Consider the following 19,570-nt stretch of genomic DNA (forward strand, 5'->3'; position numbering starts at 1 on the left):
CTGTGGTCATCTCGTAGGGAGATCAGCCACTGTGCATTACTGTTGTGGGATGCCTCCCTTTCCCATATGCCTCTCCAGTATTGTTCAGTCTCCAGCCTTGGTGGGTCTGTTCTGTTGTTGTTACCCTGCCATTGGGAGTACACTTTAGCTGGTTGGGTGGAGAAGAGCTGGTTAATTCTCCTGGCTTCATTCTCTCTTGTGTATCTCTTTAGGCGGCTGGCCAAGGCTTAGAGTCTTTGTTTGGCAGTTTCAAGTGCTTCAGGCATGGACATCTGGTTGTACTTCTTGGGTACTGGTCTTTTCGTTGCACCTCTTTGGATCTCTGACAGTTGGCTCACTTCCCTCCTTATTACCTTGATTCTAGCCTCTAACCGTCTTTTCCATGGTGGGAATCGAATCTCATGGTTGCTCTTATAGCCAAGCAACTGATGCTGAGTTGTACATCAGCTCATTGGTTTCCGTTATGGTGGTGGTAGGAATTGTTCTCAATGCTGCATTCACATCTTCAATGAGACTTTCCGATGGTACTTCACTCGGCCGTTGTAATTGGCGTCAGGGTAGCCCATCCGGGCTACGATTCTATCTCTCAGGTCAGTGGCTGTTCTGTTTTGTTCAGCTTAGATGGTTTGTTAATTGGGCTGCATACCCAACCTCTGGGTGGGGAGTTGGAGTTAATTCCCCTCTAACCTGGCATCCTAGCTCCTCCCCCTTGCCATAGCATTTATGTTGCACCTTGTCAATCTCAAGTTGTGATAGTAGTTGCCGTTTGTGGATAATGGAACACTGAGCTACTAGTTGTTTGGCAGTGAGCTACTAGTTGTTTGCATGTAACCTCTCTGACTAGGGTTACTTGAGTAGTAGCATTCCAACAGATCCATGTTTTCACCTCTCATCCATTTCCTCCGTCTTGTTCCAGTAGCCCATTTTTCATCAAGGTGCTCTGGTTCCCCAGCACCTGACGCAGACCTTGTTTGGCCAGGCGACGTCTGAACCGGCATGTGATTCATATTAATCTCTCTTATGGTATGAGGTAGGCAGTAGCTCAAAGGGTCTTGCCTAGGGACCCAGACTGGATAGCTCAATTTCACTGTTGTATCTTCGCCCCGGCCTGGATTTGAACCCGGGCTTACCCACTGAGCTATCCAGACAGCACATATATATATATATATATATACACACACACACACACACACACACACACACACACACACACACACACACACACACACACACTGCCTGGCCAAAAAAAGAAGTCGCTACCTGGATTTAACTAAGCAAATAGGTACAAGTCTCCTATTGGATAATTACTGCATGAGCAGTTATGTTTCAGCTGGCAACAAGTCATTTAACCCCAACTGGTGAAATGAGTTGCTTCTCATTTCTTAAACAACCATTTCAAAAGACACATCCCGTGGTCGTAGGAAAGATGTCAGTCTGTTTGAGAAGGGTCAAATCATTGGCATGCATCAAGCAGAGAAAACATCTAAGGAGATTGCAGAAACTACTAAAATTGGGTTTAGAACTGCCCAACGCATTGTAAAAAACTGGAAGGATAGTGGGGACCCATCGTCTTCGAAAAAGAAATGTGGTCGGAAAAAAATCCTGAATGATCGTGATTGACAATCACTTAAACATTTGGTGAAATCAAATCAAAGAAAAACACCAGTAGAACTCCGGGCTCTATTTAATAGTGAGAGTAAGAGCATTTCCACACACACAATGTGAAGGGAACTGAAGGGATTGGGACTGAACAGCTGTGTAGCCTTAAGAAAACCACAAATCAGTGAGGCTAGCCAGAAAAAAAGGCTTCAATTTGCAGGAAGCATAAAGATTGGACGCTGGAGCAATGGAAGAAGGTCATGTGGTCTGATGAGTCCAGATTTACCCTGTTCCAGAGTGATGGGTGCATCAGGGTAAGAAGAGAGGCAGGTGAAGTGCTGCACCCATCACGGGTAGTACCTACTGTACAAGCCTGTGGGGGCAGTGCTATGATCTGGAGTTGCTGCAGTCGGTCAAGTCTAGGTCCAGCAACAGTATGTTCTCAAAAAATGAGGTCAGCTGACTATCTGAATATACTTAATGACCAGGCTATTCCATCAATGGAGTTTTTTATTGTAATCCATAGGGGGGACCAGAAGAAAATCTTTGGGAACCACTGCCCTATGGATTACAATAAAAAATACAAAATACAACTAAAATAAATACAAATTGTTTGCACCTAATTTGAATCCTAATTTAAGTCACTTTTACAAATATATTAAATTAACATAAATAAAAAGGTGCAAACAAGGTACCAACACAAGTCTCACGTCAAGGCTAATGAATAACAACAAAGACCTCTGATAAACTGAGAGATGCTGTACTACAACAAAACAAAACATATCTAATGCTGAATATAGTAGCATCATTTTACTGGTAAACATGGATACTATTTTCACTAAGCACAAAACATGCTTACCATATTCGGTCTTGTAAAGCCACCCGCTGAATTTTAGCTCAACTAACCATTTTTGTTTAAACCCGCTTGTTATGTTTATTGCTGCGGCTCCAGCGACAGGCTAACTCCAGCTGAAGGTGTCTCGGCTTCAGGGCTCATTAGAGTTGTGGGGCTCCGTGAACAATGCACGGACCTGAGCGTGCGGTGGAGGCATTTATACTTGGCGCTTACATTGATGCAGTTTTCTCCAAATGACAGGGGGCAGTACGCTATGTAACCAGCACCGAGTTACAAAAGGTGCACAACACGACACCGAGCGGGGCCTTCGCGCAGGGGCAGGGACAGCGCAATTGCGTCACTGTTGGCGCGTGCACCCTCGCGCGGTGAGGTAGATAAAGGCAGCTGTTTTGAGGGTGCGGGTGGAAAGAAATGTGTAAAAAATGATGTATGTATAATAAAAAAGCGGATCTTAGCCTGGTGGCCAGGTCACCAAAGCCTGGCGGTCCGTCAGGCTTACGGGAGCTGGGGGAAACCCTGTATGTATATACATATATATGCATAACACTATGAACTAAGGAAAATCGTTTTAGAAATGGCTGTGGGCCTGAAAAGCGAAAAATAAAACCAGAGGATGGGTATAGAGATTTTGTTCTTACCATGTCTGTAAATATCACTAATAATCAACATCTTTGACATTTTAACATTTTTGTCAGAGACAAAGTCTGTCCTTTTGAGGTCTACTTCCTGTGATTCAGATGAAAACAAAGACACCTTTGACCTCCCCCTTCCCCCAAACACACACGCACTGGGGTTATCAAATGTGTTCATCTCTTAATTTATCCGTTGCAAAAGGGAAGAAAGAGGTTGAAAGTTTTACTTCTACACAAGTGTGACACTACAGTGGTATCTGACATTCTTGGATGAGAGACAATGGGCAGCCATCCTTTGCCTTATTTCCACCTTTATGTCTGAACATTAGGCCTGTTTGTAACTTCTGCAGGTGTATGCTCTGACCACAGCAGTTTCACACACATACACTGTCTCTCTCCTTGCACTTGGGGCTAATATCAGAGAACAATGTACCAAACGCAAGGCCTTTATCCCTCACTACCTTATTTAGGAGCATCTCTTACTCACATTCCATGTATTTTTTTTTCCGCATGTAGACATAATTTTTGATCATTCAGCAAGAAGAATCACACACGCAAAACATATTTGCATTTATTAGCATATTTAAACTGAGGTGTGTTAAGGGAAGTGTTTCATGTGCACTTAGTTCCACATTGATCTGGATGTACAAAGGAAATGTGCTTAGATTAATGCTTGTGCACAGTTTGAAACATCTGGATTTTTTTTTCTCATTTTATGTGTACACTACATTTCAATAGAAAATCCACATAAGTCTTTGTACATGAGGCCCCAGCTCTTCATTTTGTTCCTGCTGTCCACCATTTTTGTGTTGGCTGTCTGGACTCTTTAGATAGTAAGCAGCCTTTGAGTTTTTTTGTCCATCTCAGCCTCAATGTCTGCATTTTGAGGTCCTACCTTTTAACACAACATGACAGAAAAGCTTGAAGGCACCTGTGGTACTAATTATGGTGAAATGCTTGATTTGAAACATGACAACAATACAAAGAATGATAGTATTTTTAATAACAGCAAATGTGTCCACCCTTGTATATAATATCTGCATATTGTAAACTTTCATTGCATAGAAGCAATACTTTTTCCAAGGATGTAAATTTGTGAGTCAAAACCTGGTTCTTGATGTTTTTTGCACTTTCTTTTTCTTTCTAGGATTTGTTTGCACTCGACGTTGAGCCTTACCGATTTAGTGGTGTGAACATGACGGGTTTTAGGATTCTCAACACTGAGAACAGCCAGGTAGCATCCATCATAGAGAAGTGGTCCATGGAGAGACTGCAGGCTCCACCAAAACCTGACTCTGGTCTACTGGACGGTTTCATGACTGTAAGTCTCTTGAGAACAGTGAATAACTGATGAATGAGAAAATGTCTTGGTCCATTCTTGAGATTAACTGGAACAAATATATTATAGATGATGGCTTTCCTGGCCAAATGAAAACAAATACTTCATATTTTTATCACCCTCTGCTATGAAAGGCGGGTAATCATGTATTTTCTGTGTCTGTATATGTATGTATGTGTTTGCAAAATATCTTATTACCCATGTGCTCTAACCATGATTTAATCAAAACTTTATGAAAGTATTAACTAGATCTACATCTACAACTGAATAACCTTTGGAGACACCCTGATTCAAGATGGCCACCACAACTAATGGATCTTAGCCACCACAAAAATGGCTATAAGTCGATCAATTTGACAGAGATTGAAATTAAATTTGCTGTGGTAGTAGCTGAGAGTCATCCCCATCACAAACTCTGAGCACTACCTGATTGTTTAAGTATGTACACTGAACAAAAATATTAAAGCAACACTTTTGTTTTTACTCCCATATTTCATGATCTGAACTCAAAGATCTAAGTCTTTTTTATACACACAATAGGCCTTTTACTCTCAAATATTGTTTACAAATTTGTGTATAGCTGCACGGCCCCATGTTACAAGGATCTGTACACAATTCCTGAAAGTTGAAAACATCCCAGTTCTCGCATGGCCAGCATACCCACCAGAAATGTCACCCATTGAGCATGTTTAGGATGCTCTGAATCAGCTTTCCTTTAATATTTTTGTTAAGAATAGTTTAAATCTGTGGCATGCAAAGTGCAAAGTTAAAGGAATATTTGTTCTGACAATCTTGTGTTACTGATGTTCAATATTACAAAAGTGCTACAGAACTGTTGCAACCATGAATTTTTTTTAATGCTTTTTTACTGTTACAAAAAAAAAGAGAGGAGCAGTGTCTGAAACACTAGAATTTATATGGAGTGGATGCGTTTGCTTTTATTTTTATTGAAGGATTCTCCAGTATTACTTTTCAGACAGGTGGCTTTTTAAACCCACAAAGTGACTGTCAGTATAAAGCATTGCACTAAACATGATTGACCTGTTAGACTGGATATGTAGTGGTTTTCTAATTTCCAGTTATCCTGGAATAATCAAATACAAAACCTTTATGCCCTGCATTCTAAACGAGCCCTGGCATGATAAGAGTCTGTGTCACTGTAATCTGAAACCTCTCTGATCTGAGCACACTGCCTGTAATAACTGTTCCTCCACACTGCTTTCATACCATGCTCTTATCTGGGAACTCAGCCAAAAATGTCAGCCCACTGGAGAAAAGGAATCAAGAGGAAAAAGCATTATGGGAGGGGAGAGGAATGAGAAAAGGGGGATGGATGAAAGAGACAAGAAAAAGATGGAGACTGAGTGGGAGAAGGCAGAATCAAAATTCTGGTGTTTTATTCCCACCAGGACTGTAGAGGTGTTAAATGTTAGGCTGCTTGGTCCTGTTCCAGTTGGAATGTACTGGCAGCAGCAGCAACATGTTGGCTGCTGATTAAAACCAGTGGCTTGCCTCTGAGGAGAAGCAGATTCTTTTTTTTATTCTAAAGGAGCAATATCATGCTGAGTCATGTTTCCAGATTGATCTTGGAGAGTGGGTGTAACTCAGTTTAAGCCCCCCTTTTGTCAGATTTGTGGCTCAATCAATAGTTTCACACTTGAAAGCCGAACTAGACTGTGAGAGTAAGAAATCCACAGAAAAACTCTGAATGCCTTCATCACCCCCAGCTGTTAGCCTGAGCGCCTACAGAAATGTTTAGCCAGTTCAATGTCTGAAGGAAGAACAAAAATAAGAAATCAAGCTGTAAATTTCACAGATATTGAGACAAATTTTATGTGGTGGTACTCTGAGCACTCACACAACATACATGATCTTGGAATATCACATATGATTGCACAGAATGTAATTTACAAGGTATGACCAAAAAGGCTACATCATTTCATTACATAAGAGAATCTTATTGTGAAGCTCTGGCATAAAAAGCGGTGAGTGATATGCATTCCTTGAAAGAATGCTCTTGTTTTAATATGCAGACAGTTGTATGTTGAGCCAAGCTGGATGATTATCTTTGGATAATTAACAAAGATTTGTGTGTAGAGAGTTCTCTGACCCTGCTCATTACTGATTTAATAGCATATGAGTCTGAAGGGGAGGATTGATTAATTAGACAAATGGCAAACCAGTCAGTAGCTAATGCATATTGACATGGTGAAAGATTCTGTAAATGTTTGATCAGTGACTTTATTTCAGCACCATATTTACAATTTTGTGTGCTTGAGGGGTGAAATGCTGTGTTGTAACTTATAGACTTGCAGATCAACAGAGTCTACCAAATGGAGGAGGAGGTAGAGGAGACTCATTGGTCCCTCTTTTAAAAACAAAATTAGTAAAATAAATAAATATTAAAGGTGAAGATTATAACTTTTTTGATGCATCACAATGCTGACATTAAAGATTCTAAATTGATTTTTAAAAAGTCCAAAAATTGATTATTATTTAATATTAACAACAACATACTGAGGAGTACAAAAGGCAGAACTCTGAAGTGTGGAACTGCAACACCCAAACTGTTTATGACATGACACAACATACACATTATCGAGGCTGTGTTTGAAATGATCACTCACTGTGTTGGTCACTGTATAGCAGACCATAAATGGGATAGAAAACTTCACAGGGTTTTTTTCATTTTGAACACTACTTGAATGCAGCACACTTTATAATTCTGAGTATTCAGTCAGGTTTCACACAAATAAATGCTAGAGAGATGTGCTTTAATAAACTTCTAAATGCGAGGTGATGAACAACATATTCTGATGGTTTTAGCTCAGAAAATGAAATTAACATAATCTGTCTCCATAACACCATCAAACTTTATGCCTTCATATCTGTTACAGTTTTTCGTTGTATTGTATTTTTTTTACAAAACTATGATCTTTGAACAATAAATATTTTAAAATTATGAATTAATATCACCTATCTGGCTGGCTGTAGCTTATTGGTTAGAGCAGTCGTCCTCCAATGAGAGGGTTGGAGGTTCGATTTCTGTCAGGATTCATGTGTCGACGTGTCCCTGGACAAGACACTAAACCCCTTATTGCCTCTGATGTGTGCCCCATCAATGTATAAATGGAATTTGAAGAACGGATTAGCGTTGTAGAGATGTAGTAGAGTGCTGTATTAATTTGTGTGTGGATGGGTAAATGAGGGCACAGATTGTGTTGTAAGGTGCTTTGAGTGGCCTGGTTGGCTAGAAAGACCCCATTTCTACAGTTCATTTACCATTTACAAAATATTTCTACATAGTTCATGTTATAGCCTCCTATGAGGGCACAGCTGAGCTCAGCTTTTATTTAAAAATCCACAAATGAATGCTATCATATTGAAACACAAACATATCGTCACTTTCTTAAAATAATTGCGTATGTCATTTTTTTTCAAAAATTTTTTTTTGCCTAAATTGTCTCAACAATCAACAAATTGTTCAGTTTTTTGTGTTTCCTGAAGCATTGCAAAAAATGACTTAGGCAATTATTTTAAGAAGGTGACGATATCTTTTTTCACAATGCTAAACAAAAATATCAAGTTTTTTCTATCAAATGTTCACTAAAGACTGCAGTTACACACTGCAGTATTTAGTGAACATTTGATAGAATAGCCTATTTAACCTATTGTTTTTCTCTCTGGCCTTGTTTTTTTTTGTTTTTCTGAGCCTCTATTTTACATATTCTCCAAAATTTTAAAACCATGGATCTGGTCAGCTAGCCTCTCAACGCAATTGATCAAATATTCTTGACGGGAAGACAGAACTTGGGAGAGCTCTGACTTAACCTGATGGGACATTTTTTGCTGGATACACAATGGATTCTTGGAGGAAATGGAATATTTTTGTTTGTCTGACAATTTGTTTCTTTGGAAGATCTTTACATATGTGGGTTTTTGATAACAGGATTTCTGCTGTTTGGAGTAAACTGTTACCGGACTTATTGTCAAATTCGTTTGATGGGTTCGGCAGTCAACAATCAAACTGTGGTTACGAGAGCTGAATCGCAAGTTGGACTGAATTGCGGTTCTGGAACTCATAACATGGGTTACATCTTGGAGGAAGTTGCTCGCTTGAATCAGCGATTCGAGGACCTGGAATGTGGCTGTTTGGATTCACCATTGAGAAGTATCAGCAAGACTTTCAAGGATGACAGAAAACAAGTCTGCCTGAACCAAAATAATTACTGTTTGTGAATTTGGCTCCCGTAGGCTGACCTTAGTCAGCTATCTCAATTTCTCCTTGGAATTTATGTAAACAAGATGTTCTGCCCCTCTGCCTAAGGACATCTGTGGATCTGCTGGGCTGGCTGATAAACATTTCATCATCATATCAAAGACAATGGCCTCTGTGACGTGATTCATGAACTTATCCGCAAACACACACACACACTTATACAACATGCACAACATCATCTTCCACCGCCTTTACACACACACGCACTTTCCGCTGTTTCTGAGTCATCTTTGTTATTCCGCTCCCTCCTTCACTATCTTAGTATCTTAGTAATTATTATGATGGCTGTTAGCGGGCCTTGGTACTGTTAGTTAAACTCTTGGTACCTTTAGTTTAGCAGTTTATGTTAGCTTATTTATCTTAGTAATTATTATAATGGCTGTCTAATGGGCCTCTGGTACTTTTAGTCATGTTGTACCCTTAGCTTAGCATTGTCATGTTTCAGTTTATGTTAGCTCATTTAGCCTTCCTGTACATTTAGTCTAGTTTAGTTTATCTTAGCTCATATTTTGACTGTCTTAGCCTAATTGTTGTTTAGTCCAGCTTTAACATCATCATGATTTTATTTAGTTTATTTTAGCTACTATTTTGACTGTTTTAGCTAATGTTTTAGATATGTTTAGTTTCTTGATTTCATTTAGATTATCTTATATTTCATTTAGATTATACATGATTATCTATATTTGATTATGATGTTTGATTGTACCTGCTGTATTTAATTATGTACCTGATTGTTTTTTCTATGTTATATAGCACTTTTCACCAACAAAGTGATTCAGTGCTATATAAATAAATTTCACTTCACTTCACACTACTATGGGTGGCAGCCAAATGCCAATGGGCCTTGGCACTCTGACCCTAGCTTACCAAAGTTGGCTCTTGGGATGGAATGTCACCTCTCTGGTGAAGTGAGTATATTGGTTGATTCATTGGACTAAAACGTATTTACGCTGTCAATGGCCCTCTGGTGGACCCATTACTGACAACAGAAAACTTTTTTTTAAAATAAAAGCATCTTTTATGAGATTCCACGTCCCAAGAGCCTCGGGGAATCCTGTAAGGGGTGCTCCGGGAGTATGGGGTACCNGGGCCCTTTGATACGGGCTGTTAGGTCCCTATATGACCGGTGTCAGAGCTTGGTCCGCATTGCCAACAGTAAATCGGACTTGTTTCCAGTGAGAGTTGGACTCCGCCAAGGTTGCCCTTTGTCACCGATTCTGTTCATAACGTTTATGGACAGAATTTCTAGGTGCAGCCAAGGTGTCGAGGGGATCCGTTTTGGTGGCCTTAGGATTGTGTCACTGCTTTTTGCAGATCAGGCCGTGATCTACTTTCGCTGGAGCGGTTCGCAGCCGAGTGTGAAGCAGCTAAGATGAGGATCAGTGCCTCCAAATCTGAGGTCATGGTCTTGAACCAGAAAAGAGTAGAGTGCCTTCTCCGGGTCAGGGAAGATGTCCTGCCCTAAGTAGAGAAGTTTAAGTATCTCAGAGTCTTGTTCACGAATGAGGGAAAAATGGAGCGGGAGATCGACAGGCGTATTGGTGCAGCGTCTGCAGTGAAGCGGGCACTGTACCGATCTGTCGTGGTGAAGAGAGAGCTGAGTCAAAAAACGAAGCTCTCGATTTACCGGTCGATCTACGTTCCTACCCTCATCTATGGTCACAAGCTTTGGGTAGTGACCGAAAGAATGAGATTGCGAATACAAGCGGCTGAAATGAGTTTCCTCCACAGGGTGTCTGGGCTCTCCCTCAGAGATAGGGTGAGAAGCTCGGTCATCCGGAAGGGACTCAGAGTAGAGCCGCTGCTTCTCCACGTCGAGAGGAGCCAGTTGAGGTGGCTCGGGCATCTGGTTAGGATGCCTCTTGGACGCCTCCCTGGTGAGGTGTTTCGGGCACGTCCCACCGGGAGGAGGCCCAGAGGAAGACCCAGGACACGCTGGAGGGACTATGTTTCTTGACTGGTCTGGGAACGCCTTGGGATTCCCCCGGAGGAGCTGGCCCAAGTGGCTGGGGAGAGGGAAGTCTGGGTCTCCCTACTTAGGCTGCTACCCCCGCGACCAGACCTTGGATAAGCGGAAGAAGATGGATGGATAGATGTTTTATGAGATTTACTGTAGAAATGTATCCTCCTGGCATACTTGGCTACATATTATATGTTCTATTCGTTGGTCTCTTTGTATTTGTTAGAAAATATCTTATTGCAGCTAAAGAAAATCACAAGATTAGCTAAATGTGTTTACAGACTGTACAAAAATTTATCTTAAGTTTTTATGAGAACCTTAATTTATTACTTAATCTCTCCTCTCGATTGATTATTCTGCACAGGAACATACATTTATTTGAGTATTGTTTTTTTAAGAAAACTATTTCTTACAGTATCTACATGATCTATATCCTATCTATGTGGTTTTCATCAAACTCAAACTCCAATAAAATATTAAAATATAAAAACACCATACATAAAATACATGTTTTTTTGTTATATACACAGTGATACATATTAAAAGGTGCATATATATATAAAAATACATACATCAATACATACATACATATACATACTGTATATATATGTAAATGTATGTATAAATCAGATAATATAATGCAAGATGTCTTTACATGGCTTTTACCTTTCACAATGAGTTGTGGGGACATCCGTTTGATTTTTTTTCTGGAATAAATATCCACATTTCCTGCAAAAGTTTTCTTTTCCAGGAAAATTTGCAAGTGATGAAAAACTGAAAATCCATTCATTTTGTGATCTGCAATGTTTATTGAAATTTAAATTTTTCGCTCTTTATGTGACATCATGGTTGCTCATGTTCAGATTGGTCGTAGCGGTCTAGCGAAATGCTGTTGAATCATTTTATCTGTATATACATGTTTTCTTTCTTGTTGATTTGCAACAATAAACACTGAAAACACTACTGAAAAAATTACCTGGCTAAGGTTCCAGGTCAGTGGAGCTGAAGATTTGACGTCAGCAGATTGCAAGCCATTGATTGACTATTTTTAAATCCTTGCAACTACGTAAACACACCACAAAACACTCACCATTCTGAATATATATATATTCAGAATGGTGAGTGTTTTGTGACTTTATTATTATTTACGCATTGGTGGTAGCTCTTCAGACATTTCAGGCTAGTCAATATGTTGACCCGCCACATCGAGCCAAGACTCAAAAACCAAGTCATAGTTTACAAACTCAAGTCAAGTCATATCAAAAACCACCAAGACCGTGTAGTGCAGAGTAAAGTTGAATTAGGGTGAGGCGACTCATGGTGAGACTGGACAGTCAAAAATAGGCTTGGCACCTGTGCTTTGGAGTTTTCTCTGGTAGATGAGGGGGTAGCATTGCTGAGCCTTCGGGTGGGGAGATGGGATCCAACTATTGTTTGTGATTAAGCAATGAATGGCAGTTTAAAGTACCCAGTATTCATGGAGTCTTTAGTGGGGCTGCTGGAAGGTGCTTCAGCTAGTGGGGATTGACAGTGTAACCTGGAGCACCAAGGTGGTAATCTGTTTCTGAAAGCAGGCATGGGTTGTGGAACTGCATGACCTATAGTTCCAGGCAGTGTTGTGCAAGTATACACTTTACAAGAAACAAAAGGAGCAAAAACAATAACATTAACAGCAAAACTTTGTGTGATAAACAAAATGGAGCTCATTTACAAATGAAATAAAATAAAAACAAACGAGTCCTTTTCTTTTGTGTGGAAACCTTTTACTCAATTCCACTTTTATTGAGGTTATCCCAAATGTTTAGTTTCAGTGCTTCTAAGTATGCGTCGTTATTCTTAGAATAAAGTTAAGTGTGTCTGCGCAAATTCTCATCTAGTGTCCAAGCAATGAACAAATTGCCCATCAGCAAGCTGAACAGTTTGATTGTCAGCATCACTGTTTTTACTGCCATTTGCAGGCTGTCTGGGCTGGGCTTGCTATCACAGAATCTTCCAGATTCAATCAAGTCAAAAAAATTAAAATACAAATAATTCAAAACAAGCTATTATCTCTTTTTATTTCAAACATAGAATTTTATTAACTTATCTTACTACATTGGAGCATTCTTATGATGTTATAACCATATTCTCATAACCTGACTGTTTTTTATTAAAAAAAACAAGCATCTGGTATAATAAGTATATCAACGTACTATTTCACTCCAAGGTGATAACAGGTAGCAATTGTAAAGTGGCTAAACTCAGCATAGTTTCCAAACATTCAAACTTAACATACAATCACAGTCAGGGACGGCTGGTATGAGTGTTTTGTAAGCTTGGTTTTTGGTGGTGGTTTGTTTTAAGGTTGTCTTTGTGCTGAAAAGGGACATAAAATCAATGTATAGCAGGTTTTCTTACTGTCAAATTTGATGCTTCTGTTGTTGAAATACAAACTGAAGTGTTTTATTATATATCTGTTAGTCCACCTTACAAATATCACCACCAGCCTCCACTGTATAATTTTTGCTTGTCAGTGAAAATATTAGGGTAAAATGAAAGGAAAATTAATTTTAATCACCAAAACTGCTAATTAATTTAAAATAAAATTCATCCTCCATTCTGTCCAAAAGAAGAGTTCAAGTACTCTGTTGTACCAGAGCAATACCAGTGTGTTTAAATTCCTACTATAATCCAGTCTTTCTTTTTTTTTTATTGCCATGGAGGCTGATACAAAAAGTCGAGTTTGTTCAGTTATTTTTTTGGCATATGTTTTGAGCTGAGAATGTCCACTCAACAGAAGTAGTGGATACAGGAATATTCACCAACAAACATGCAATAAATCCATCAGCACAGCAGAAAGTAAAACTCATAATGATAATCCAATACTTTCCTGAAACTGTTGTTCAGGGCATTGCTCTCCTCTAAGACTGTCCAGGCCCTCCTTGATATGTTTCAACCTGTATCTTCCACCATGTCAGTGCCAAACAAGTATAATCTACAAGTCTCTTCGAAATGTCCAATTTTTTCTTCACCTTATCATGCAACTCCGTTTTATTTATTTATTTTGTGCACTTGTTAATTGAACTATAGAGCCACCTGGGTTTCCCCAAAAGTTTTTAAAACCACTGTTGCTTCTTACTGTCCAACCGCGTTTTGGTGTCTCACTGCGGCTGTGGGTAAACAACTCAAGCTCGCAAATCCAGTGTGACTCCAAATGCCACGTCAGTCTGTTTCAAATTAAAGACATTCCCCACTGCACAAAGTGCAGTGCTTCTCTGAGGTTGTGAGCCATGGGTACGGCTCATGGTTGCATGAGCCGTACCCATGAAAGAAGCAGATAAAGCCTCTCCCATGCTGGGACAGGCTTACTCGCTTTAGTGATATCCTGCATTTCTTGAAGTTTGTCTTTAAAAAGATATTGTAAGAATATCTGCAACCAAATCAATTCTTCTGCAGCCACTTGTCCACAACAAGTCGGTACTTAAATCTTATGTTAGCTCTGACTACTACACTCTTGGACCATCCAAACAAATAATGTGAAAATGCTGATGTCTCTTTTGGCCTGCTAGATGGCCCCAGTGCCACCAACTTAAAGGGATTGATCCATCCACTGGAACAAAGAGTGAACAGGGTGGTATCTGTCTCTGAGAATCCGCAGTGATTTCCTCCAACAGCGTTGTGTGTAAATCTCAGTGGAGACTGGAGCCACTTATCTTTTCTGCAACTTTAATCACATGCTGCAGTGCCTTCCTCTTAGCCAGGGTGGTGTCGCCATACCACGCTGTTTTGATGCCGTTTCTGAGCATGCTTTTAACAACACCCCTGTAAACTTGGATGAGAGGCTGATGTCCAAGTCCAGCTTTCGTCAACACTCTAATTAAGTGAAGTCTCCGCTGGGCTCTTTTCACAAGTGTTGTGGTGTTCTCGTTCCAACTTAGATTGTCTGAGATGTACAGACCAATAAACTTATGGCCACCTGTTCTCTCCACAATGGTCCCTTTAATGGTAAGTGGCTTTAAGGAGGGAGCCTGTTTTTTAAAGTCCAGTATAAGCTCTTTAGTTTTTTCGGTATTGAGCACCAGGTCAAGTTCCTCCCCGTAAATGGAGATTTTTTGCACAAAGCCTCTGTATGATGATTTGTCCCTCCCTTTAATGAGGCCAAGAATAGAACAATAATTTAGTCATCAAGTATGCTGATGAAATGACTGTGTGGAAGTAAAGTCTTGTATATATAATGTAAAGAGCTTAGGACTGAGGCAGCATCCCTGTGGGGCCACTGTGCTGACTGTAAGTTCAGCAGAATTCCTCCTCCCAATCCTCACAACTTGTGGTCTCTCTGAGAGGAAGTCCAAAATCCAGTTTCTGGTGGGGTTGGTATTCCCAGATCTGCCAGTTTTTCATTGAGCTTCATAGGTCTGATGGTATTGAAGGCAGAGCTATAATACAGGAACAGGAGCTGTGCATAGGTGTTAGGACTTTCCACATGTTTCAGAATATGATGTAAAGACAGAGCCACAGCATCATCCAACGAAATATTTGTGCTGTATGCAAACTGCAGGGGATCTGCTGATTCTTGAACCATAAAGTTAATATGTTTTAACACAAGCTTTTCAAGACACTTCATGGCAACAGAAGTAAGGGCCACAGGTCGGAAGTCATTCATTACGACTGTGTTTTTGTATCTGGGTACTGGTACAATCACAGAATGTTTAAAATTGTCAGAACTGTTTTTAATGAAAAAGATGTGTTAAAAATGTCTGTATATATCTCTGTCAGCTATACTGCACACTCCTTTACAACCCTTGGAGCCACACCGTCTGGCCCCACAGCTTTGTGGGGGTCTATCTCCCTCAAAGCCTTGAGAACTTGTAGGTGTGTCACCTGAAGTGGTGTTTCCTCTGGGTTGCAGGGGGCCTTAAGGTGGATGTTCTTATTTTGGTGGTCGATGGCATAAAACTTATTCAAACTGTACGGTTCAAAGGTGTTTTTGGATCTGTTCCCTTCCTGTAGTTTGTGATTATTTTTTACTCCTTTCCACATGCTGCTGATGTTATTTTACCTGTAGCAGCTCTCCAGTTTTTTGCAGTATGTTCTTTTTGCTGCCTTGATGGCTTTTTGGAGTTCATACCGAGCAGTCTTATACTCCATCTTATTGCCTGACTTACAGGCTGCACATCAATTTCTGATTTTATGATGCACATCTGCATTGAACAAGGGTTTCTGGTTGGGATAAACACGAATAGTCCGTGTAAGAATGCACATAGAAGTACACCTTGTGATATAACTGCTCACAGTGTCTGCGTACTCATGCACATTCTCAGTAGCTTCTTTAAAGATGTTCATGTCTGCAGCCCCAAGACAGCCTCTCAGTTCTGGCAGGGCATCTTCTCTCCACATTTTCATAGTTCTGTCATTGGGCATGCTTTGAGCCGCTTAGTGTAGATAGGCTGCAGCAGCACAGTGGTCACATTTCCCAAAATGTGACTTAGGAACAGCTGTGAAAGCATTTTTGATTTTACTATAACACTTGTCGAGAATGTTAGTTCCTCTGGTGGGAAAGTATTTGGGGATGTTTTTTCTATGGTCACAATGATTAATGTCACCTACCACCACAATGGCGGCGCCTGGGTATGCCTTTTCATGTTTATTGATTATGTACTGCAACTCTGTCAGTGCATTTTGTTTGTTCGCTGAAGGAGGAATGTAAACAACAGTCATTCTGATGCACTGCAGTTTCCATTGTAAATAAAATGGTCTGCATTTCACGGTAATATACTTCACATCTTCAGAACATGATTGAGATATTACCATATTGTTGTTATACCAGTCTTGTTTGATGAGAATTGCTGTCCCTCCTCAGTGGGTTTTACCGCTGTCTGTGTTGCAGTTAGCTTTGTAAAACAGTGTACCCCACGGGTGTTAGTCCTCCTAATCGCAACAAAGTTTCTTGATTGTACTTAAGCTTAAACTGTGTCATGTTAAGCCTTATGTCTTGTGTTGGAGAGCTATGCAGTATTGCACACCATGGAGCGCCACAGTTTGCACAATTACAAGAAAAATACAGATTATTGTAAATGATTAAAAACATTTTTTTGTAGAAAAATAGTACTTATGTTAAAATGTATGTCAAGACCTTGATGGCTATGATTGCCCACTATTGACTTTTGGATTACACAATTTATCATCAAGTGTGAAAAGAGGTATCAAAGCTGACCACTTGCAGTTAAATTAACAGATTGGTAACAACAATTCTGAACAGCCTCTGAGAGATGCAAACATAAAGTCTTTGCTGTTTTTACTTGTGCTTTTATATTTGTATAAAAAAATCAGGTTTAAAATTTAAAATCTTCCAAAAAGTGTCATTTTATTTTTAACTGATAATGTACCTGATTTTTTTTCCACAATGAACTGAATTCCAAGGTTAGCATTTTTGTACTGAATTGTATCATCCCACCTACTCTGTTATTGTATTTAAAGAAGAAAACAGTTAAATAAACCTCTTAAAGATTTTTTTTTAACATGTCTTTGTTAGAAATCAGTTGAACTAATTCTGCAGCTCATTCCTTTATACCATGACAGTGAAACCCTGCCCTGAGTCGTGGCTTAACATCCGCAACGAAAGTGACCTTACAAGCTCCATGCTCTCATTACCATAATGTCTTTCCTTGTTAATTGCCTGAGCTGCTATCAAATTCATTGTGCATTCTGAAAAAATCAAACAGGTTTGACGAAGACTTTAGCAGACAGTGAGTGGTTTTTGCATTTATCTCTTGGTCATAAGTTGAACCAGTTGTTGTCACCTGAGCAAACAAAACTGACCCTTCAGTCATCAAGGTCATCTCTTTTCTTTGTCACAGCTTTAGAACACAATTGATATTCAGAGCCACAGCACTGCTGCTGAATCCCTTCTGTTCCTGTATTACCATAAATATGCTATACCTGTGGCTACATTTAAATAGGGTGGTGATGGAAAGCTATTTCCTTTTGATAGATATCATTTAAAGTCGGATCCAAACAAAGTTGGAAAACTGTCACATAGACATCAGACATATTTTAGGATTCATTTTGTGTGAACGTTACTCTAACAGCTAGGTGTTGGGCACTAGGAAAAGTCAGAAAAAGTCAGAAACATTTGTTTTTTACATCTGCTTAGGAAGTTTCAAAACAGATCCTCATTTTCAAAACATTAAACTTACTGTAATTAGCACAATCACACACCAAATTAAAAGAACACCCAAAATCTTTTCAAAAGTAACACTTCTGTGAAACATATACACTAACTTATAATAACTGTACTTTATTGCCATATCAAACACACATTGTGAAAATAATGTGATCTTTTTAACATTTGCACACTGATGTGGTAAACTTTAAACACCTTTACAGTGCCTAAAAAACGTATTCACCTGCTCAGATGTTTTAACCTTTTATTGGTATTTCAAAATAGTCATGGTCAATATAAAATGACATTTTTGACAGAGCTGATGTGTACAAAAGGATTTCCAAGGTCCTAAACATTTCCAGGAGTTCTGTTAAATCCATCATCAAGAAATGGAAGGAATGGAGGACATATGTAAATCTACCAAGAGCAGATCATCCTCACAAACTGAGTGACCATGCAAGGAGAACAGTGAGAAAGGCCACCAAAACACCTGTGAGCACTCTGAAGGAGTTCCAATCTTCAGCAGGTACACATGTCTCAAATTGCTTGGTGTTCTGTTTGACCAGTCAGTGTCTCTGAACAGACCTTCAAGATTTCTGGTAAATTTGCTTTTATTTTTTGAGAAATATTTCTAAATTGAGGGCAATGTCATCCATATCTGATCTGGAGATGATTATTCATGTCTTTATTTCTTCTTGTTTAGATTATTGCAATTCCCTTTTTACTTGTTTTAACAAATCTTCTGTCAAATCTCCTCTCTAGTTGTTCCAGACCACTGCTGCTTTCGACAGGAACTAACAGAAGGTCACACATTACACCAATTATCTCTTCTTTAGGAAAGGAAAGGAAAGATCCAATGATTGTCACACACCTGAGTGTGCAAAATTTGTTCTCCGCATTTGACCCATCCCCTGAGGGAGCAGTGAGCAGCAGCGGTGCCGCGCTCGGGAATCATTTTGGTGAGCTAACCCCCCAAATCCAACCCTTAATGCTGAGTGTCAAGCAGGGTGGCAATGGGTCCCATTTTTACAGTCTTTGACTCGGCCAGGGATTGAACCCACAACCTCCCAGTTTCAGGGCAGACACTCTACCACTAAGCCACTGAGCTGGTCATTGGCTATCTGTAAAATTTAGAATTAATTTTAAAATTTTAGTCTTCACTTTTATAGCTTTAAATGGACAGGTCCCTCAATACATCACTGAAATGTTGATTTGTTATTCTTCAGCCTGCACCTCCTAAAAAGCTCCCTAAGACCCGGTTTAAAACTTGGAGTGACCTGTCCTTTTACGCCATAGTCCCCAGGCTGTGGAATGCCTTGCCCCTGTTTCTCTGTTTAGCCATTTCTGTTGATTCTCTTGCAAAGCAGCTTAATACAGTTTCTAGACAATCTTTTAGTTAAATGTTCTACTTACTGTTTTTATCAGCTGTTCTTACTGTTTTTATTTTATATTAGCCTGTATCTGTATTTTTGTAAAGCACTTTGTGATTTTATCTATGAAAGGTGCTATATAAATAAAGTTTACTTACTTACCTATAAAACCAATCAGTGACCGTGCAAACGGTCAGATGGTCCCCTACTTGGGATATGTAGGAACAAGTAACAAGTGCCCGTTACGAGCTAAGGTGGATAAGCTAGAGGCCAGGAAGAAAGACTTGGAAGATAAAGTTATGGATCTGGAGTCCAGGTCGAGACAAAACAACCTGAGGCTGGTCAACCTACCGGAGGGAGCTGAAGGACAAAATGCATGCGAGTTCCTGGAAAA

At 39.6% G+C, this 19,570-nt stretch overlaps 1 protein-coding gene across 3 annotated transcripts in view; it reads left to right on the forward strand.

Annotated features, from left to right (window-relative positions):
- The window catches only part of grik2 (glutamate receptor, ionotropic, kainate 2), a 649,386-nt gene that overhangs the window by 340,483 nt on the left and 289,333 nt on the right, over window positions 1–19,570 (forward strand). For all 3 annotated transcript variants that reach the window (XM_037980176.1, XM_037980177.1, XM_037980178.1), the window contains one exon: window positions 4,235–4,408. In XM_037980176.1, coding sequence (XP_037836104.1) covers window positions 4,235–4,408 — 174 coding nt within the window. The remainder of the gene's footprint in view (window positions 1–4,234; window positions 4,409–19,570) is intronic.

The sequence above is a fragment of the Kryptolebias marmoratus genome, linkage group LG16 (genome assembly GCF_001649575.2).
Source record: "Kryptolebias marmoratus isolate JLee-2015 linkage group LG16, ASM164957v2, whole genome shotgun sequence".
NCBI classification, from domain to species: Eukaryota; Metazoa; Chordata; class Actinopteri; order Cyprinodontiformes; family Rivulidae; genus Kryptolebias; species Kryptolebias marmoratus.